Genomic DNA, 18,307 nt, shown 5'->3' on the forward strand with positions numbered 1-18,307 from the left:
AAACAACTGCAAAGCAATGGGGAATTAGTCCGATTCTGAGCCTGGTTCTCGAATTAACTGGATAGTATGAGTAAATTGCTTATCTTTTGTATTGTTGCGTTCTGAGTCTCCTGTTTCCAGATCTCTAGCAGGGTTGTGATGGACAAGGTACATGCACTGGTCCACCTGACACACTTTGGCCTTTTTTAATTTGTTGGGGTGCATTTCATGTACTCCAAGCGGTTCTGCATTATTGTATTTAGTAATGAAATCAACATATGATCCCTGGTACCGGAAGCAAACATCTTTGTGAAAAGAAAAAAAAATGAAGATGGTGTCACCTAACTGTTAAAGTTTTAAGTTACTGATTTCTCAGAAGAGTTTGGCAACAGAAAGAACACATTTTTTTTTACACACAAACAGTTGTTTCTGGTACCAGTGATTCGTGGAACTTAGGATAGTAAAGCATAGGAACAGGCCCTGTGCCCCTCAATCCCTGCAATGTTTGCAATGGGGAAAAAAAATGATTGGAAAATTATACAGGAAAATGAACATAGTAAATTTTTGGAGTGCAATTGAAATTCCCTTGGCAAAATGTTGCTTTATAAAAAAATGTTATCCTGTACCATGCCACATCAAAGCCTCGTTGTTACAATAGGACATGAGTATTAACTGTCACTGCAAAAATAAGGAATTGATTTCTAAGAAAGTAGGTACTTTTATTACATTGCAGTGATCTGAGCAGCTGGCAGGCGTGAAATAAGGTTTTTAAAAAAGATCAAGTTGCTAACAAATTAATCTTCATAGTTACACATAGTAAAATTTTGCAGCCCTCTAAAGAACATTGGGATTGGCTTATTCTTGTCATGTGTAAGTTACAATGTAAAACTTTGTTTTACTGTTATCCAGGCAAATTGTGCCGTACATCGGGTAACGAAAAAGAGAAATTAAACTAAGAGTACAGAATGCAGATAGAAATTGCAGATAGAAAAGTGCAAGGACCGTAACGAGGTAGATAGGAGGATTGGGAAATACATCCCTAGCACATGAGGTCTGGTCATGAGTCTGACAACAGCAGGGAAGAATCTGCTCCTGAATCTGGTGGTGTGTGCTTTCAAGCTTTTGTATTTTCTGCTGGATGGGAAAGGATAGAAGAGTGGTGTGTGTGTGGTCCTTGATAATATTGACTGCTTTCCTGAGGCAGCATGCAGTATAGATGGAGTCAATGGCAGGGAATCTGGAATGTGTGATAGATGGGGGTTTATTCGCAACTCTTTCCCTACCAAGCTGTCATGCATCCAGATAGGATGCTTTCTATGGTGCATCTGTACAAATTGGTAAAAGTCTTTGGAAAGATGCTGGAAATAGAGGCATTGGTGTGCTTTCTTGGCCATGGTGTCAATGTGGTTCAAACCAAGATGTTTACACCTAGGAGATTGAAGCTGTTGACTATCTCCGCTTCAGCTCTATTGATAAACACTGGGTCTTATACTCCACCCAAGTTAATGAAGTCGATGACCAGCTCCTTCATTTTTCAAAACTGCAAGTTATACCATATCATTTTGGATTTCCTCAGATTAAATAGGGCTCATCATACACTTCACACTTAACATAAAGGTTATAAATGGTTGTGTTGAATTGGGGGATGTTTGGATTGGGGCTTTTAACTACAAGGAGAGGTAGGACAGATTCGGATTGTTTTCTCTGGAATGCTGGATGTTGTGGGGAGATGAGAAGTATATAAAATTATGAGTAGCAGAGATAGGGTAAACAGTCAGAACACATTTCCCAGAAAAATCAAATACTTAACGGCATAGCTTTAAGATGAGAGGAGTAAAGTTTAAAGAAGATGTGTATGGCAATTTCTTCACACAGACAGTGGTGAATGCCTGGTACACGTTGGCAGGGTACACGGTGGAGGCAGATACAATTGTGGCATTTCAGGGACTTGTGGATAAGCATGTGGAGATTCAGGGAATTGGAGAGATTTGGATTATGTGCAAGTAGATAAAGGTTGGTCTTGTCATCATGTTCGGCACAGACATTGTGGGCCGAAGGACCTGTTCCTGGGTACTGTCCTGTGTTCTATGCATCGTTGGTAACTGCAACGGGCTGGTGTACCGTCAGTCCAGGGTCACCCCGGACTTCTCCAGCCGGCCCCAGACAGAGATGGGACACTTGGGAGGGGATGGGGACGGTCCAGTCGCAATTAAACAGTGATTTCAGCACCGGAGACCCGGGTTTGATCCTGACTACAGATGAAATGCAGGTCTGTATTCATGCAGCACAGCACAGCTGCCGAGAATGTTTATCGCGAGTGAACTATGACCTGGGCATGGGCAGTCAGAATACCAAACTCGCTTATTACAAATGCTTTGTGTGACAACTTTACTTCAAGAATAGTGTTTAATTGTCATATGCACCAAGAACGAAGCAATTAAATTATTTTAGTCATGCAGCGTGGAAACAGGCTCTATGGTCCATTGTGTCCATGCTGACCAAAATGCCCCATCGTAGCTAGTCCCATTTGCCTGCACTGGACCCCTCTAAACATTTTCTAGCCATGAGCCTGTCCAAATATCTTATCCAAACGTCCCATATTACCTTTCCTTTCATGTGTCTTATAACATTTACCTTTAAAAAGTTACAAATATATTGATTTATTACACAAGCACACTCTGTTATTCTGTGGCAAGTAACAGCATATTCATGCTATAAATTTAACATTCATGCAGAGATGTGAAGATCCTGTCATCATTAATTTGTGTTATGGTGATTGGATGTCAAGGTCCAAAGTGACTGAAATGAAGTAAAACCATGATATATGAATCACCATGTTCGACTTTGCTCCAGTGTTCACGGAAGTTGATTACAGTTTCAGCTGTCCTCGCACTACTTTGATGCAAACATTGAAATTGCCAGTCTTGAAGTAGATGTGATGTTCTTCCACAAATTTAGCAAATACTGGTAGTTAAATTATAATGTACCAGTCCAATAGAAATATAGTAAAATAAGAAAAGATTTTAGAAAGACTTTTTGAAACATCTTTTCTTTTCTCTATGTAATTTTGGCTTTAACACAATGTCTATAACACATTTTCTGCATTAAACTCCTTGGATTCATTCACTAATGACATTAACTTGGCCAGGCCAGCAGGAATGGAAATGTTTAGCCTTTCAGTGAGTTTGGAATGTTGTTCTCGAACCAGCAAGATTGAATAATATATTTTAATGCATGTTCTGCATTAGAATTAACTGAAGGACAATTGAAAGCACAAGAATAATCACTGGCTGCTTTAACCACAAGGTTGTTTGTTCCAGGATAGAAATTCCTGGATATCATGCATGTTAAAAAATATTTATTTAAATTGTTCCAAGTGCATTGTGATACGTCGATTCTTAAGGATGCATGTGGTACTTTTATGAAATTCATTGTTGTATTGGGCAGGACTTTAAATGGTTTACATTTTAGTTTAGCCATTACTATAATGAGCTTATAACAGTATTTCTGAAATGATGTGTTTGTCTTCTAAAAAAATGGATGATTAATTGTCCAGAAAACTTTATTTTGCAATAAACCAGTGCCTTTGTACATACCTGTAGACAAGACTGGCATGTTGGGAAATGGGCTGAAACTTTAGTGTTTAATTTTGTTGTAATTTTTTTTTTTTAAGTGCTTTATATAATGCTGTGTTGATCTTGTACAAATCTGCCAAGAGAAGTAATTTTCTAGAACTTGGAAAGTGGATTTGGATAGCAAAGTTATAACTGGCCAGAGCACAAGCTATGATGCAGGTCTGTGCCACGATTCTTCAAAAGTGGTGTTCCTGTGATTAAATCATCTTGTCAGCAAGAGGGAGCTACAGGAAAGTCCTTCCTGGCAGCTGGTTAAAGGATAACATTCTCCTGATAACACGATGATATTCTTGCAGAGCAGAACAATGTACGACATTAGAAATCAGCAGCAGCGCAGTATTTTGAGAATAAACTGAAACTTGTTTATTTCCTCAGTGTGCTAACATCAACAGGTCGTAGGATGGTCACGGTAGATACGGTCTTGATAATTTTGAACCTTGGACCCACAGAATCTTGGCTATATGTGCAAAAGCAAACATAACAAAAAACTGAACTTGTCTCTGAAACTGTCAGAAGTGGAATGAACTCCCGAATGACAGGTTGTGCTATGGTCCATTAGCCTGTTTCTACACGTGTGGTCTGTAATGCTAATGGGGGAAACCATCAGAAAATAGAAATCCATTTACCTTCCAATATGTAGCAATGTTACAAAATTTTGAGATTTTAAAAATCAAGTCTGCAATTTATCCCATCAGATAAAGCATAACAATAAGTTTAATTTGACACCTAATTCACTTTCATACCTCAAATACTTAAAAAGTTATGGCCATTTTCAAACTCGGAAATTAGCATCTTGTTCCCCATTGATTTTCTATGGACATAACAAAAAAGCTGTGATCGTGGACAGTCAAAAGCCCATAACTTTCTTAAAAATTAAGAGAACTGAATGAAATTTTCAGTTATCATAGATTGAAGCATTCTGAAACAAATATAAAATAATCTTACTTGGATGACCTGAAATTAAAGCATATAGTTAGTTAGTTACCCAATTGTAGCTAATTCCTAACTTCAATTACTAGATCTAAACATCTATCCATTTCTTAAGAAAAGATTAACATTTTTAAATAGCCTAAGTGTCCAAATAATATTCACAAAGAATACACAATAAAACATGATTTTTAAATCTCATTGGCATTAATTTATAGGCCAAATGGAAGGAATTTAGTGTTCAATTGCTGTAAATTAATGGAATTTAAATCAGCTTTCCAGTGGGGAATCCTGTGGAACGCGCTCGTTTAGAACGTTCACATTGTTCATAGATTTGTGCCCCCAAATGCCCAGAAAAATACGGGATATAATGGGCCCCAAATTAGCTATTCGCAACATTAAATTTTGTATAAAGGGATCTTGATAAGCCCTTTTTAATGTAAAATTAAACAACCTACCTTCCGTTGTCCCCTGTATGAGATCCGGCCCGTTGTCGGCGGTCGCGGGTTTAGAGGTTAATTTTTAACCTACTATAACAATACTATAAACCCCTTAAAACTAAAAATAGCTCAAGCAACGGAATCTTCCAGCGATTTTTCGTTAATAATTAACTAGGCTGAACATCCTCGATTTAAACCCGCCCCCCTCTAAACGGCGCCAAAATCGGTCACACGGGCTAGGACAGATTTTCAGCGACGCTTCAGGTACATTTTGCAACATACCTACAATATGGTAATTTATGATTGGCATATTGGAATATGTGTTTCAAACATCAACACAAAATAGCTTTGGATAAAGGTACACAAAGAAGTACAAATTTAGAATAAATTCGTTCGATTTGAATGATTTAAATGTTTAGGCGTAAAAATTCATGAAACTTTCTTGAGCACATTTTGAACTGCAAAAAGTGTTTAATATTCCAATTAAGTACGACAGAGTTAGTTCCGTTATTTTCCTTTAATATTCTTTTGGCAGCATTCGGATTTTGCAATTCGTTCTCGCATCATTCTGCAGTTTTGTGCCTGTATTTATGGTTGTATTTCACATTATTGTAAGTTTGCTGTTTACTCTGAGCTTCACGTGAGCTGAGCATTTCAATGCAGCCTGGTGTTCGTGACAAATTATTCTGAACCTGAATCAGATGTTAAATTTCAGGGACTTTTATTGCATTCCCACTCGTGTAGTAGTGAACAATACCACCTAGAGTTCATTTTAGGGACTGTTCTTTCATAAAGTAAATTTATCTCTCTCTCTCATAGCAGTTGGGGGGGTGGGGGGGGTTACAAACAATTTTAGACAAACTAATAGATTTAGAACAACCGGTTCGGTCATTACATTTTAAAGAAGAGGGACAGGGGCTTTGTCATTGTGGACAGTCTGAACAATTTAAAAGCTCAATTACATTGAATGTAGTTTTGCTACTGTAGACATATGGAGGTTGAATTGAGATTATGTCAAAGCATTGCCAAAATAATTCACAATAATTATTCAAATCAGTGAGAATTTGTAAAAGCTGAATAATGGCTTTTTGTCGGATTTCTGTATTTTTAGCTGAAAACGGTGTGATCAACGAAGCGAATGATGATAGAGACCGTCCAAAATTGGAGAAAGATGTTATAGAGCAACCTCAGATAAAGGTCCCAATAGAACCACATGATGATAGAGATGACAAGGGTGAAGAGGTCCAGCTGGATCGCCCTGACCAAGGTAATGCAAGGGGTTACTCTGTGCAAATGAACTTAGAATGGGAATTGATTTTAATTATCAACTGGTAATTTGGATCTGACCTCTGACATACAAAATTTTGTTTGGTTTGAATTTGTTCTCACTGTTGTGACCAGCACCACTGCGTCGCTAATGTTTTCAACGATGATGAATGAATGAAATGTGCTAATTGTGGGGTACTGATTGTGGATGATCAGCCATGATCATATTGAATGGCGGTGCTGGCTCAAAGGGCCGAATGGCCTACTCCTGCACCTATTGTCTATTGCTAAAACTTTATTTTATCATCGGAGGAGAAATAATTTCTATGCTTTTTTTTTTTGTAAGGCAATTTTTATATTTGTTTTTCTGTTGCACAGGTTAACCGTGGGAAATTTGCAAAGCATAGCTTAACTCCCCACCAGCTTTCCTCCTCAATATAGGGAAATGACAAACTTTGCATGCTCTGGAGCGATTGCAATATTGCACTCATAATATAAAATTAGACCAACTTTAGGATTACTTGAGAAGAAAGTTTATAACCTTGTGCAAGAGAATGTCTTGCATATCCCAAAGCGTTTTGACTAATATTTACTACATAATTCAGAAACTAACCTTTTATGGAGAAAAAACTTTTATTCGTATTCAAGTATTAAAAAATACCTCATTAAAAGTAAACCTCATGAAGCAAACAAGCACAGACACAAGTCCTGAAGTGATTTCTGCGTGTTTTGTAACCAGAAAATATTTCTATTTGAATGTAGAGAGCAACCAAGACTTTAGGAGATAAAAGTTTAGCCCATCTATTATTTTACCTCTGATTTATCGTGCACCATTTGGGATCGGTTGGTTTCAAATAGTAGCCTGGATGTAGGGTGTAAGTTGCAGCAGGAGTTAAAACTGACATGTAACAAAAGTAATACCACTGTGGTGATGGGGGATTTCAATATGCAGGTCGACTGGGAAAATCAGGTTGGTTCAGGACCTCAAGAAAGAGAGTTTGTAGAATGCCTCCAAGATGGATTCTTAGAGCAGCTTGTAATGGAGCCGACCAGAGAAAAGGCAATTCTGGATTTAGTGTTGTCCAATGAACCAGAACTGATAAGAGAACTCGAGGTAAAGGAACCGCTTGGAGGTAGTGATCATAATATGATTAGTTTTAATCTGCAATTTGAGAAGGAGAAGGTTAAATCGGAAGTGTCAGTGATGCAGTTGAACAAAGGGGACTATGAAGGCATGAGAGGAGAGCTGGCCAAGGTAGACTGGAAAGGGATCCTAGCAGGAATGACGGTGGGACAGCAATGGCAGGAATTTCTGGGCATCATCCGGAAGACACAGGATCATTTCATTCCAAAAAGGAAGAAAGATTCTAAGGGGAGTAGGAGGCAACTGTGGCTGACAAGAGAAGTTAGGGATAGAATAAAACTAAAACAAAAGATGTATAACACAGCAAAGAATATCCGGAAGCCATTGGGAAACTTTCATAGGACAACAGAAGGAAACAAAACGGGCAATAAGGGCTGAAAAGATGAAGTATAAAGGGAAGCTGGCCAGGAATATAAAGGACAGTAAAAGCTTCTTTAGATATGTTAAATGAAATAGAGTAGCAACGTCAAATGTGGGTCCCTTGAAGGCAGACACTGGTGAAATTATTATGGGCAACAAGGAAATGGCAGAAGAGTTGAAAAGGTACTTCGGATCTGTCTTAGGGGCCAGTCTTAGAATAAAGGGTAGGTCATTTAAGACTGAGGTGAGAAAAACGTTTTCACCCAGAGAGTTGTGAATTTATGGAATTCCCTGCCACAGAGGGCAGTGGAGGCCAAGTCACTGGATGGATTTAAGAGAGAGTTAGATAGAGCTCTAGGGGCTAGTGGAGTCGAGGGATATGGGGAGAAGGCAGGCACGGGTTATTGATAGGGAACGATCAGCCATGATCACAATGAATGGCGGTGCTGGTTCGAAGGGCCGAATGGCCTCCTGCACCTATTTTCTATGTTTCTAAGTATCAGTGCAAGATAGACAACCATGCCGGCAAGATTTACCCTGAGTTGCCGAGACACAAGGTTAATAAGCATGTGTACTACCACATGGCCGGAAAATGATATCATGACGTTTAACTTTTTAGAGATATCAGTAAGCCATAATGGTGTATGCCATCATGAAAAAAATACAGTCTAAAATTAACTAGACTGCATTTCTCGAGCCCACATTGGCAATAATGATAGGAAACAGAAACATAATGTGAATACTTAAATAGACCTTGATCTGCTTTCTTGTAACACATCATTTGTAATTAGATGAGAAGCATTTAGGGCGGCACAGTGGCGCAGCGGTAGAGTTGCTGCCGTACAGCACCAGATACTCGGGTTCGATCCTGACTGCGGGTGCTGTCTGTATGGAATTCGTACATTTTTCTTGTGAGCGCTTGAGTTTTTTGGCTTCTGTAAATTGTCTCTAGTGTGTAGGATAGAACTTGTGCACGGGTTATCGCTCATCGATGCAGACTCGGCGGGCCGAAGGGCCTGTTTCCACGCTACATCTCTGAACTAAACTAAATAAAGTGAAAAAACATCCCACATTTCGTTTGAAGTGACAACTAAGATCTATGTAAATTTTTAAAAAAAATCCCAGGTGTGGGTTTCTGAAAAATTTGTTGGGTTTGCATCCAGCTTTTGTCCTTTTTACTTTGCAGGGGTTGCTCATCCCGTCGGCGAGGCTCATCGACACGAACCACCAAACCCACACGATGAAGTTATTGTAGATGAAGGTATGGATGGTGATGATTCAAATGAAAAGAAACTACTGATAGTGAAAGCTGAGCAGGCAGATGGTGTAAATCAGGAAGCTAAAATAAATATTAAGAAAAAAGAGGTAAAAGAATCAAACTATGAAGCCAAAATTAATTTTGCAGTAAAAGAAGAGGACGGCAGAATTGGAAATGAGATCAACAATCCTGGGAATGCTCCAGAAGTTAAACTAGAACAAAAGGAACAACAAGCCAATGTGGAAGAGGAAATGAATGCAAGAGTTGCAGACCCTCAAGCAGGTGTAGATCTACAAATGATGGATAAACATGGCAACATTCCTGGAAAAGATGACTCAGTGATTCATAATCAAGAAGGAATTGTAGAAAGCATAAACAACAGAGATCTTAAAAATGGTACGTTGCATCTGGTCAGATTCATCTCAAACCTTGGCAGGCTGCTGTATTATTTCCTGCAGATGGTGTAAATTGTAACTAGTAAAGGGAAGTGGTAGAGTACATTACAAGTTAATTTGCAGAATGGTTGATAAAGTGATCTACTTTGGGTTGCTCCTGGCAACCCTCCTGTGAAGTACCGAACATTTCTAAGTCATGTAGATTTGCAGGCAAACTTGTTGCATACAGTTGGAATGGTTGAGTGGTGAGCTTCCCATTCAAAAGAGTTTAACATCTGCACTGTTACTTTAGCAGGATATTCATTTGATTTGTCTATTTCAGTTGACTTCTGATTACACGTGACCTTTCTCTTCTCTCGTCCTGTCCACCCAATTCCAGAATTGATTTAAAACACAAAGTGTTTTGAATGAGGCAGCAACTGGAGAGGGAATAGACAGGCAATGTTTTGTGTCCATTCCCTTTCCAAATGCTGCCTGACCCACTTAGTTCCCCCAGTACTTTGTGTTTTGCACAAGATTCAAGCATATGCAGTTCCTTGTGTTTCCAGATTTAAGTTGTAGGGTTTAGCTATAGATTGTGCTGTTTCCACCTCCTTTCTCTTCACTGCCATGCTCTATTTATTTGCCGAGCAAGTAATTCTGCACGGTCTGAATTTTGGACATGATATTAACACCAATTTATGAAAAACTGGGAGAGATTGAGCAATGTAAAAAAAAAAAAATAGGCAGCAGTCTATTTGTTGAGCTTCGGTTTTCCTGTTTGGATGATTCAATTGAATTAATCCATTCATCTAATTGTTTCCTGCAGAAATTGGACATTTCCTCAATGACTGCTGATGCTTATTTTGGCCAAAAGTGTTTTGGTATCAGTTGGCATGTTAACAAAAATGGTTTTGTATTTTAATTTGCTGACTTAATTTTATTTTTCTACATGGCTAACATCAGCAAAGCTGCACCCTTTAAGGCCCAATTGGTCAGGGCAGAATCTGAAGTGAAGTAAACAATTTAGCTGGCCCCTGTACTAATAATCTGTTAACGGATGTGACAGCAATATTGCTGCCATTTTAACGATGCATGACAGTCTGGTTACTTCTGAAATATTATTTTACATTACTTAAATATTTTTGAGCCTGTCATAGAAAATGGAACTATACAGCACAGGAACAGATTGGTCGGCCCTCAATGTTTGTGCCGAACATGATGCCGAGTTAAACTAATCTCATTGCCTGTACATGATCCCTCTATACCCTGCACTTCCATGCACCTGTCAGCCTCTTAAACGCTGCTATCGTATCTGCCTCCACCACAGCCCCTAACATGCATGCAGGTGTGCGTGCGTGTAAAATGTTGTCCCACACATCTCCATTAAACCTTCCCCCTCTCACCTATAGCTATGCCCTCTAATGTTGGGCATTTCCATGGGGGGGAAGGTTCTGACTGTCTACCCCATCTATGCCTCACAATTTTATACACTTTTACCATGTCTCCACTCAACCTCCATTCCAGAGGAAACTATGCATGTCTATCCAATCTTCCCCTGTAGCTGAAAGCCTCTAGACCAGGCAGCATTCTCGTAAACTATCTCTGCACAATCTCTAAAGCCTTTACATCTTTCCCATAATGGGCCACCAGATCTGCACGTAATACTCCAAATGCAAACTAACCAAGGTCCTGTCGAGCTGCATCATGTCATCTGTTGAGTTTGTTGTTCATTTATTTTATTAATTTACTGGTCAGATTTCCCAAAGACATTTCTATATTTCCATTTTCCACTGTAATTTTAAGTGCATTTCAACTTTTTGTATAAAGACTTGGTGCCACTACCCAAAGTGCAATACCTAGCTCTTGTGAGTTCACTACGGGACGGGCACTAATATCTATTGGAAGGTTTGTTGTCTATTGACAACAAACTAAAGACTACAGGCTCAATGTGTTGCACTATTAAAACTTGCAGATTAGGTTTAGTTTCATTTGCACAGAATGGCATTGAATTTATAAAGGACATTTCTGCCCTCTAGTGTCATCAAGCAGTATTGCAAAAATTTAGCAACAAATTTTAAAAAACTGACACAGAGTGCTGGAGTAATAATGGGTCAGGCAGCATCTCTAGAGAGCGTGAATAGGTGACGTTTTGGGTTGAGACCCTTCAGACTGAATTACTTTTCACTGAAGACGGGACCTGACCTGAAATGTCACCTACCCGTGTTCTCCAGAGATGCTGCCTGATCTGCTTATGTAATGGCTCTTTATTGTCATGTATGCTCCAGCATTTTTGTGTCTTTTTTTTATAAACCAGCATCTGCAGTTCCTTGTTTCTACGTTCTAACAGAAGGAAAAATAATTTGGACAGTTTTTTATGGAAATTACAATTTCCTGCTTGAACAAAACAAAGTGCGACACTTGCAGTTGAACTTTGAAATCCTGAAGGTGGTTCCTTCCCAGCCATTTTAATTTGGATTCCCCATGGAGTCCAGCAAAAGAGCACAAATTAGTGGCAGTTCCCCAGCACTTTGCATTGTGGAATCCACACACTTATCCCAAAATAAATTACATTTGGTAAAAGGACAGCAGTTTTCAATGCAGAAGAACAGTTCTTTTCTAGGATTATTGGGTAATATTTTTTGAACTGGTTGAAGTTAATTAATTGTTTTTGTGTTCTTGTATATTCAAGAATTTTAGTTTCACTTTACATTTTTACTAAGTTTTGATGATTAGAAGATTAAATATGTTGGAGTATCCGAGACATTTCTAAATGTCCAAAGTCTTCAACAGGTTTTGCAGCCTGGTAGTACAGCACCTTGGTGATGCCAGCTATCTGATTTTTCCAAACGTTTGATGGGGCGTTGTGAACGTATTCTCTGTACAATAGCATTTTGCATACAAAAACAGGAAATGCTGGATAAATTGGCTGTTGGTCTGACCGATGGTGGTAGACCTGAAATGTTTCCACAGGTGCTCTCTGATCAGCTGTATTTTTCCACCATTTTCTATTTTTGCTTCAGATTTCCAACAGTTTTATTTTAATTTAGCATTTGCGCACACACGATACATTGTTCATTGTAATGGTTTCTGGCCAGGTAGTTGATAACTGCTACACAAAAAAGCTGGAGAAACTCAGCGGGTGCAGCAGCATCTATGGAGCGAAGGAAATAGGCAACGTTTCGGGCTGAAACCCTTCTTCAGACTAACTGCTATATTGGCAAAAGGTAACTTTGTACCTATGGTAGAAACAAGGAACTGGAGATGCTAGTTTATATGAAAACTAGACATGGTGCTGGAGTAACTCAGTGGTCAGGCAGCATCTCTGGAGAAAAAATATGGGTGACATTTCAGGTTGGGACCCGACCCAAAATATCACCCATCTTTTTCTCCAGAGATGCTGCATGACCACTTAGTTACTCTAGTACCGTGTCTTGGCACCTATGATGTAGTTCAGCATCTTCTATGAATAGCTAGGTGGTAAAGGAAATTCTGGCTAGTGGGCAATTCTATCTGCTTTTTAAACTAAATTGTTTGGCATTTACATGTAGTTTAGTTATAAAGATTTTTTTCTCTTCCCATCACTTCCTGTAAAGGCAATAAGAAGGACTTGCCATCATTGGAAAAGATTGATGTTGCTGGAGAGTCCCAGCTACACATCCGAGATGAGAGGGACCGTCAAAATGTAATTGTGGAAGGCAAGCAAGATGGAGAAGCAGTAGAGGGTGAGTCATGACAAGAAATATACTAGTTATGGAGTTGTACGCCACAAAAACAGGTCATTTTGCCTAGCTCGTCCATGCTAACCTGGTTATATAATCGAGCAAGTCTGATCTGCTTGCATTTGAAACAAACCACGCTAAACACTCCTGTACATCAGCGAGACCAAGCACATGCTCGGCGGTCATTTCGCTGAACACCTCCGCTCAGTCTGCCTTAACCGACCTGATCTCCCGGTTGTTCAGCACTTTAACTCTCCCTCCCATACCCAATCTGACCTTTGTGTCTTCGGCCTCCTCCATTGTCAGAGTGAGGCCCAGCTCAAATTGGAGGAACAGCACCTCATATTTTGCTTGGGTGCCTTACACCCCAGCGGTATGAACATTGACTTCCCTAACTTCAAATAGCCCTTGCTTTCCCTCTCTCCACATCCCCTCCCCTTCCCAGTTCTCCCACCAGTCTTACTGTCTCCGACTACATTCTTTCTCTGTCCCGCCCACTCCACTGACATCAGTCTGAAGAAGGGTCTCGACCCGAAACATCACCCATTCCTTCTCTCCAGAGATGCTGCCTGTCCCGCTGTTACTCCAGCATTTTGTCTACCCACTCTAAACACTTCCTCTCCATTTATGTCATTTAATTGCCATTGTACCCATCTCAAGATTCAAAAGAGTTTATTGTCATTTGTCCCAGATAGGACAATTAAATTCTTGCTGTGCTTCAGTGCAACAGAATATAGTAACATAAATAAATACAGAGTGGTGTGGATTGAACTTCGGACCACAGGGCCCACACTGACCTGATCATACTAGTTCTATGTTATTCCCACTTTCCCCATCCACTCCCTACACATTAGGCCCAATTTAGAGGCCAATTGAACTACAAACCCACATGTCTGGTATGTAGGAGAAAAACGGAGCACCCGGAAGAAACCCATGCAGTCACAGGGAGAATGTGCATATTCCACACAGACAGCACCAAAGGTCATGATCAAACCCAGGTTTCTGGCGCTGTAAGGCAGTAGTTCTATTATCTACACCTCTCTGAAGCTTCCTCTGGCTTGTTCCATATATGCACCACCCTCGGTGCAAAACAATTGCCCCTTGGGTCACTAAAATCTTTCTCTTCTCATCTTGGTCAAGGCTCCTTTACCCTAGGGGGAAAAAGGCTCTGACATTTCACCTTATCATTGCCTCCCATGATTTTGTATACATTTATAAGATCACCCCTCGACCTGCTATGCTCCAGGTGAAAATGCTCAGCTGCTGCTTACAACTCAAGTCTGGTAACATGCTAGTAAATCTTTAATGCACCCTGCCTAATGACATCGTTCCTTTAGCAGGGTGACCAGAACCTGCGTTATCCAAATGTGGTCTTACCAAAATCTTGTTCGGCTATAAAATGATATTCCAGTACTTAATAGACATCGATGAGTGCATACGTGCCAAAATCTATCTTCATCTCCCGGTCTACCAGTGTGCCACTTTCAGGGAACTATGCACCCGTACTCCTAGGGCGCTCTGCTCCATAACACTCTCCAGGACCCTACTATTTACTGTGCAAGGTCTGCCCTGGCTTGATTTATCAATGAACATCACCTCCACTTGGTCATAGGCCCTCTGTGTGAAAAGGTCCAGGCAGTTTCTTCTCTAACTTCCCACAGTTTCCAAACATATAGTAAACTGTGGATTTATCCACCTTGATACTCTTCAGTACCACAGGCACCTCTTTTGAATTTGAGATATGGTCCAACATATCACTAGTGTCACTCAATTCTTCAGAAAATACAGATGAGAAGTATTCATTTAACACCTGGCCCATCGCCTGTGGCTCGACATACAGAAAATCGAAAATAGGCCTATTCTTTCCCTTACCCATTTGTTCTTAATGTACCTTAATATGCCTGTAGAATCTCTTGGGATTTTCCATTATATTGACTGCCAGAACTATCTGAGCTATAAAGCTCTTGGTTTTTAAACAGATGCTATTTTAACTATTTCTAAGCATTTCATGAGACAATGTCCTCAACAGAATTAAAATTTATGACTAGACAACCATTGTTTTAAGGTTTTTGAAATGTTCTATTATACAAATACAATATTTCCCCCCCCCTATTTATCCTCTGCATAACCTCCATCATCTTTAATCCTATCACTACCTCCTCTCCCTATTCACCTTTCAACTTTCTATAGAATTAATAATGGAGCTTTTTTCCTCTTCTGATAAAACCTCTCGTAAAATCATAAATAGCTCGTTTGTTGCTGCAAACAAAAATAGAGTGACTTTTTTTAATGCTGGAGTTTATTGATGTCTACCTGCCCGGTAAACAGAATGCCCAAAGGTGATTAATGTAGTACCTAACTGTCTCCTTTTATGATTCATAACTCCTAGCAGATTAAGAAATAAAACAATAGTTTGTAGTCTGAAAGTTGCACTCAACAGAATTTGAACGAGGTGCAGAATTCATATTTTAAATTATTTTATGGTTTTAGATCCTCACTTGATTATGCTGTTTAAAATATTGAAAACTACAAGCGGTTGGATGACATTTCTTTCGAGCTCATGGACAAACATCAGTAGTTAGTTAGCTCGTGTGCAAATGGAGACTCATAAACATAACCACACCTCTTACCACATTTTGGAAACTGAAATTTTGATTGTATCCTTATTATTTTAATGTACCTTGAATTAAAATGTTGCCCTTACATCAACGTGCTGTTTTATTTCCTCCACTATTGAACCCCCATCCACTCTGCAATTCTCAAAAATATTGATTGATAAAAGTGCCATTGTGGTAATCTGTAAATTAAATATGTGAGGATTTTGCACTTCGTATAGAATTTTGGTCAAGTCCCAGTATCTTGTCTCAGGAAAGGTTTATTGTTGAGAATTCCAGGAAGATGAGAATAATATTGGGGCTTAGATTACTAAATTAAGAGTATAAATTACTTAAACTTGTCTCACAGTCCCTTGAGTTTAGATCATTGAAGACTGAACTGGTGAAGGTGTTTAAAATGTGAAAATGAATGGATGGGGTGGACGCAAGGAATGAGATTTGTCTGGGCTTGGGTGGGAAGAAATCAAGAACATGGGGCTATGAACATAGAGCTAGTCCATTTAGTGCTATGCTATTCAGAGTGAAATTAGAGAGCATTTCTCTGCACCTGTTGAAAATCTAGAGCATCTCTCCAGGAAAGACTATAAAAGACAGAACAATAGAAGTTTCAAGCTGGTAGACAGCTTTTGTTTAGTAAAGGTATCATAAAATGTCTAAGTGAAGTTTAGCTGCTGACCAGTCATGCTCTGAATGACTGAAAGGGATACTCTTGTTCTTAAAATTAATCCAAAGATTGTAGTTGTGTGGGTCAAACGTTTAGAGCAGGGTGATTTTGCTGAGAAATATTTTATTTTTTTTATTTTTTTTCTAATGCAGGCGACGAGAAACTTCTGGACCATGCAGTTTTACTGAATGTGATCAAAGAGCAGCAGGAACAGCAGAAGCGCCTATTAGACCAGCAGGAGAAACTTTTGGCTGTCATTCAGGAACAACACAAGGAGATACACCAGCAAAAGGCTGACGATGAGGACAAAGGACAGCTGGGTAAGAGTCATTGCAAAGAACAGAATAAAGTTAGGCAGTGCTTTAACACTGGGGCAGCACGATGGCGCAGTGGTTGAGTTGCTGCCTTACAGCGCCAGAGACCCGGATTCAATCCTTACCACAGGTGCTGTCTGTATGGAGTTTGTACATTCTACCCGTGACCGGCGTGCATTTGCTCTGGGTGCTCCAATTTCCTCCCACACTCCAAAGACATACAGGTTCATAGGCTAATTGGCTTGGTAAAATTGTAAATAGTCCTTAGTATGTAGGATAGTGTTAATGTGCGGGGATCGCTGGTCGGCATGGACTCGGTAGGCCGAAGGGCCTGTTTCCGTACTGTATCTCTAAACTAAACGCTGTGAGGTAAATTCATCCAACATTCTTCAGTTTGGATAATTTTTACTAATATTCAGAGTTAACAGATGCAGCATGGAAACAGGCCCATAAGCCCACCGTCCACGCTGACCATTGCTCTCTCTCATTCACACGAGTTCTATGTTATATCATTTTTGCATCTACTCCCTATACACTAGCAGTAATTTAGAGGCCAATTGGGTTTAAGGTGAAGGCGAAACGATTTAACGGGAATCTGAGGGGTAACTTTTTCACACAAAGTGTATGGAACAAGCTGCCTTGAGGAGGTAGTTGAGGCAGGGATTATCCCAACATTTAAGAAACAGTTAGACAAGTACATGGATGAATATGGACCAAATGCAGGCAGGTGGGGCTAGTATAGCTGGGACATGTTGGCTGGTGTGGGCAAGTTGGGCCGAAGGGCCAGTTTCCACACTGTATCACTCTAACCCATAAATCCATGCCTTTGGGATGCGGGAGGAAACCATAGCCCCCAGAGAAAACCCATGCGGTCATAGGGACAACATTAAAACTCCACACAGACAGCATCCGAGGACAAGATCATACATGGGTCCATGGCGTTGTGAGGCAGCAGCTCTACCAGCTGCACGACTGTGCTGCCTGACTGCTCCACTGATGCAGACCAAATGAGAGACCAGATTAATTGAAACTAGTCAATAGTTTCCATTTGGCGTGATGCAACTGGCAAAGGATTTTAATGCTGCAAAGTGGTTCTGAACATGGTGCTTACCTCTGGATTGGAAATTGCATATTTTACTACTAGTTGAATCTGTTACATTAATCATTTTATATGAATGTTTTTTGTTAACAATATATTTTCCATTTAAATAGTTGGGTTGGCGTGCTTCTGTGAAAACTAAAACTGTTAGAAGTTGCTAAATTGCAGTTAATATTTGCTCTGTTGGCATTGAAAAATCCACAGGAAAACTAAACAGCAATTCATAAGAATTGTTGTGCTAGAGAAAGACTTCTGGAGATAGTCATACAGCACAGAGATGTTTTGCTTCAGTTATTATTGAAAGAAATAGATTTGAAGGGCACCATTGTTAAGATGAAGATGATAAATGAAGTGGGCATTACAAAGTTGTTTGTAAGAAACTAGGGATGAGATTTGCAGTTGAGTGATCTAAAGGTAAATTAATTTATGTTGTAAATGATCCCCTTGAATACTTAGTTTGTTGAGTGAGCTTAGCAGATCCCTGCTTAAGTGCAAAGTTGTGGGGGACAA

At 39.7% G+C, this 18,307-nt stretch overlaps 1 protein-coding gene across 2 annotated transcripts in view; it reads left to right on the top strand.

The window, feature by feature from the left end:
- slc38a10 (solute carrier family 38 member 10) overlaps window positions 1–18,307 on the top strand; it is a 107,783-nt gene that overhangs the window by 85,233 nt on the left and 4,243 nt on the right. The window contains exons 12-16 of one of the 2 annotated variants that reach the window (XM_055653981.1): window positions 6,093–6,248; window positions 8,938–9,012; window positions 9,157–9,405; window positions 12,980–13,108; window positions 16,537–16,704. In XM_055653981.1, the coding sequence (XP_055509956.1) occupies window positions 6,093–6,248; window positions 8,938–9,012; window positions 9,157–9,405; window positions 12,980–13,108; window positions 16,537–16,704 (777 nt within the window). Of the gene's footprint in view, window positions 1–6,092; window positions 6,249–8,937; window positions 9,406–12,979; window positions 13,109–16,536; window positions 16,705–18,307 lie in introns of both variants that reach the window. The other variant, XM_055653980.1, reaches the window with a different exon arrangement.

This window comes from Leucoraja erinacea, chromosome 23, assembly GCF_028641065.1.
Source record: "Leucoraja erinacea ecotype New England chromosome 23, Leri_hhj_1, whole genome shotgun sequence".
In the NCBI taxonomy this organism is placed as follows: domain Eukaryota; kingdom Metazoa; phylum Chordata; class Chondrichthyes; order Rajiformes; family Rajidae; genus Leucoraja; species Leucoraja erinaceus.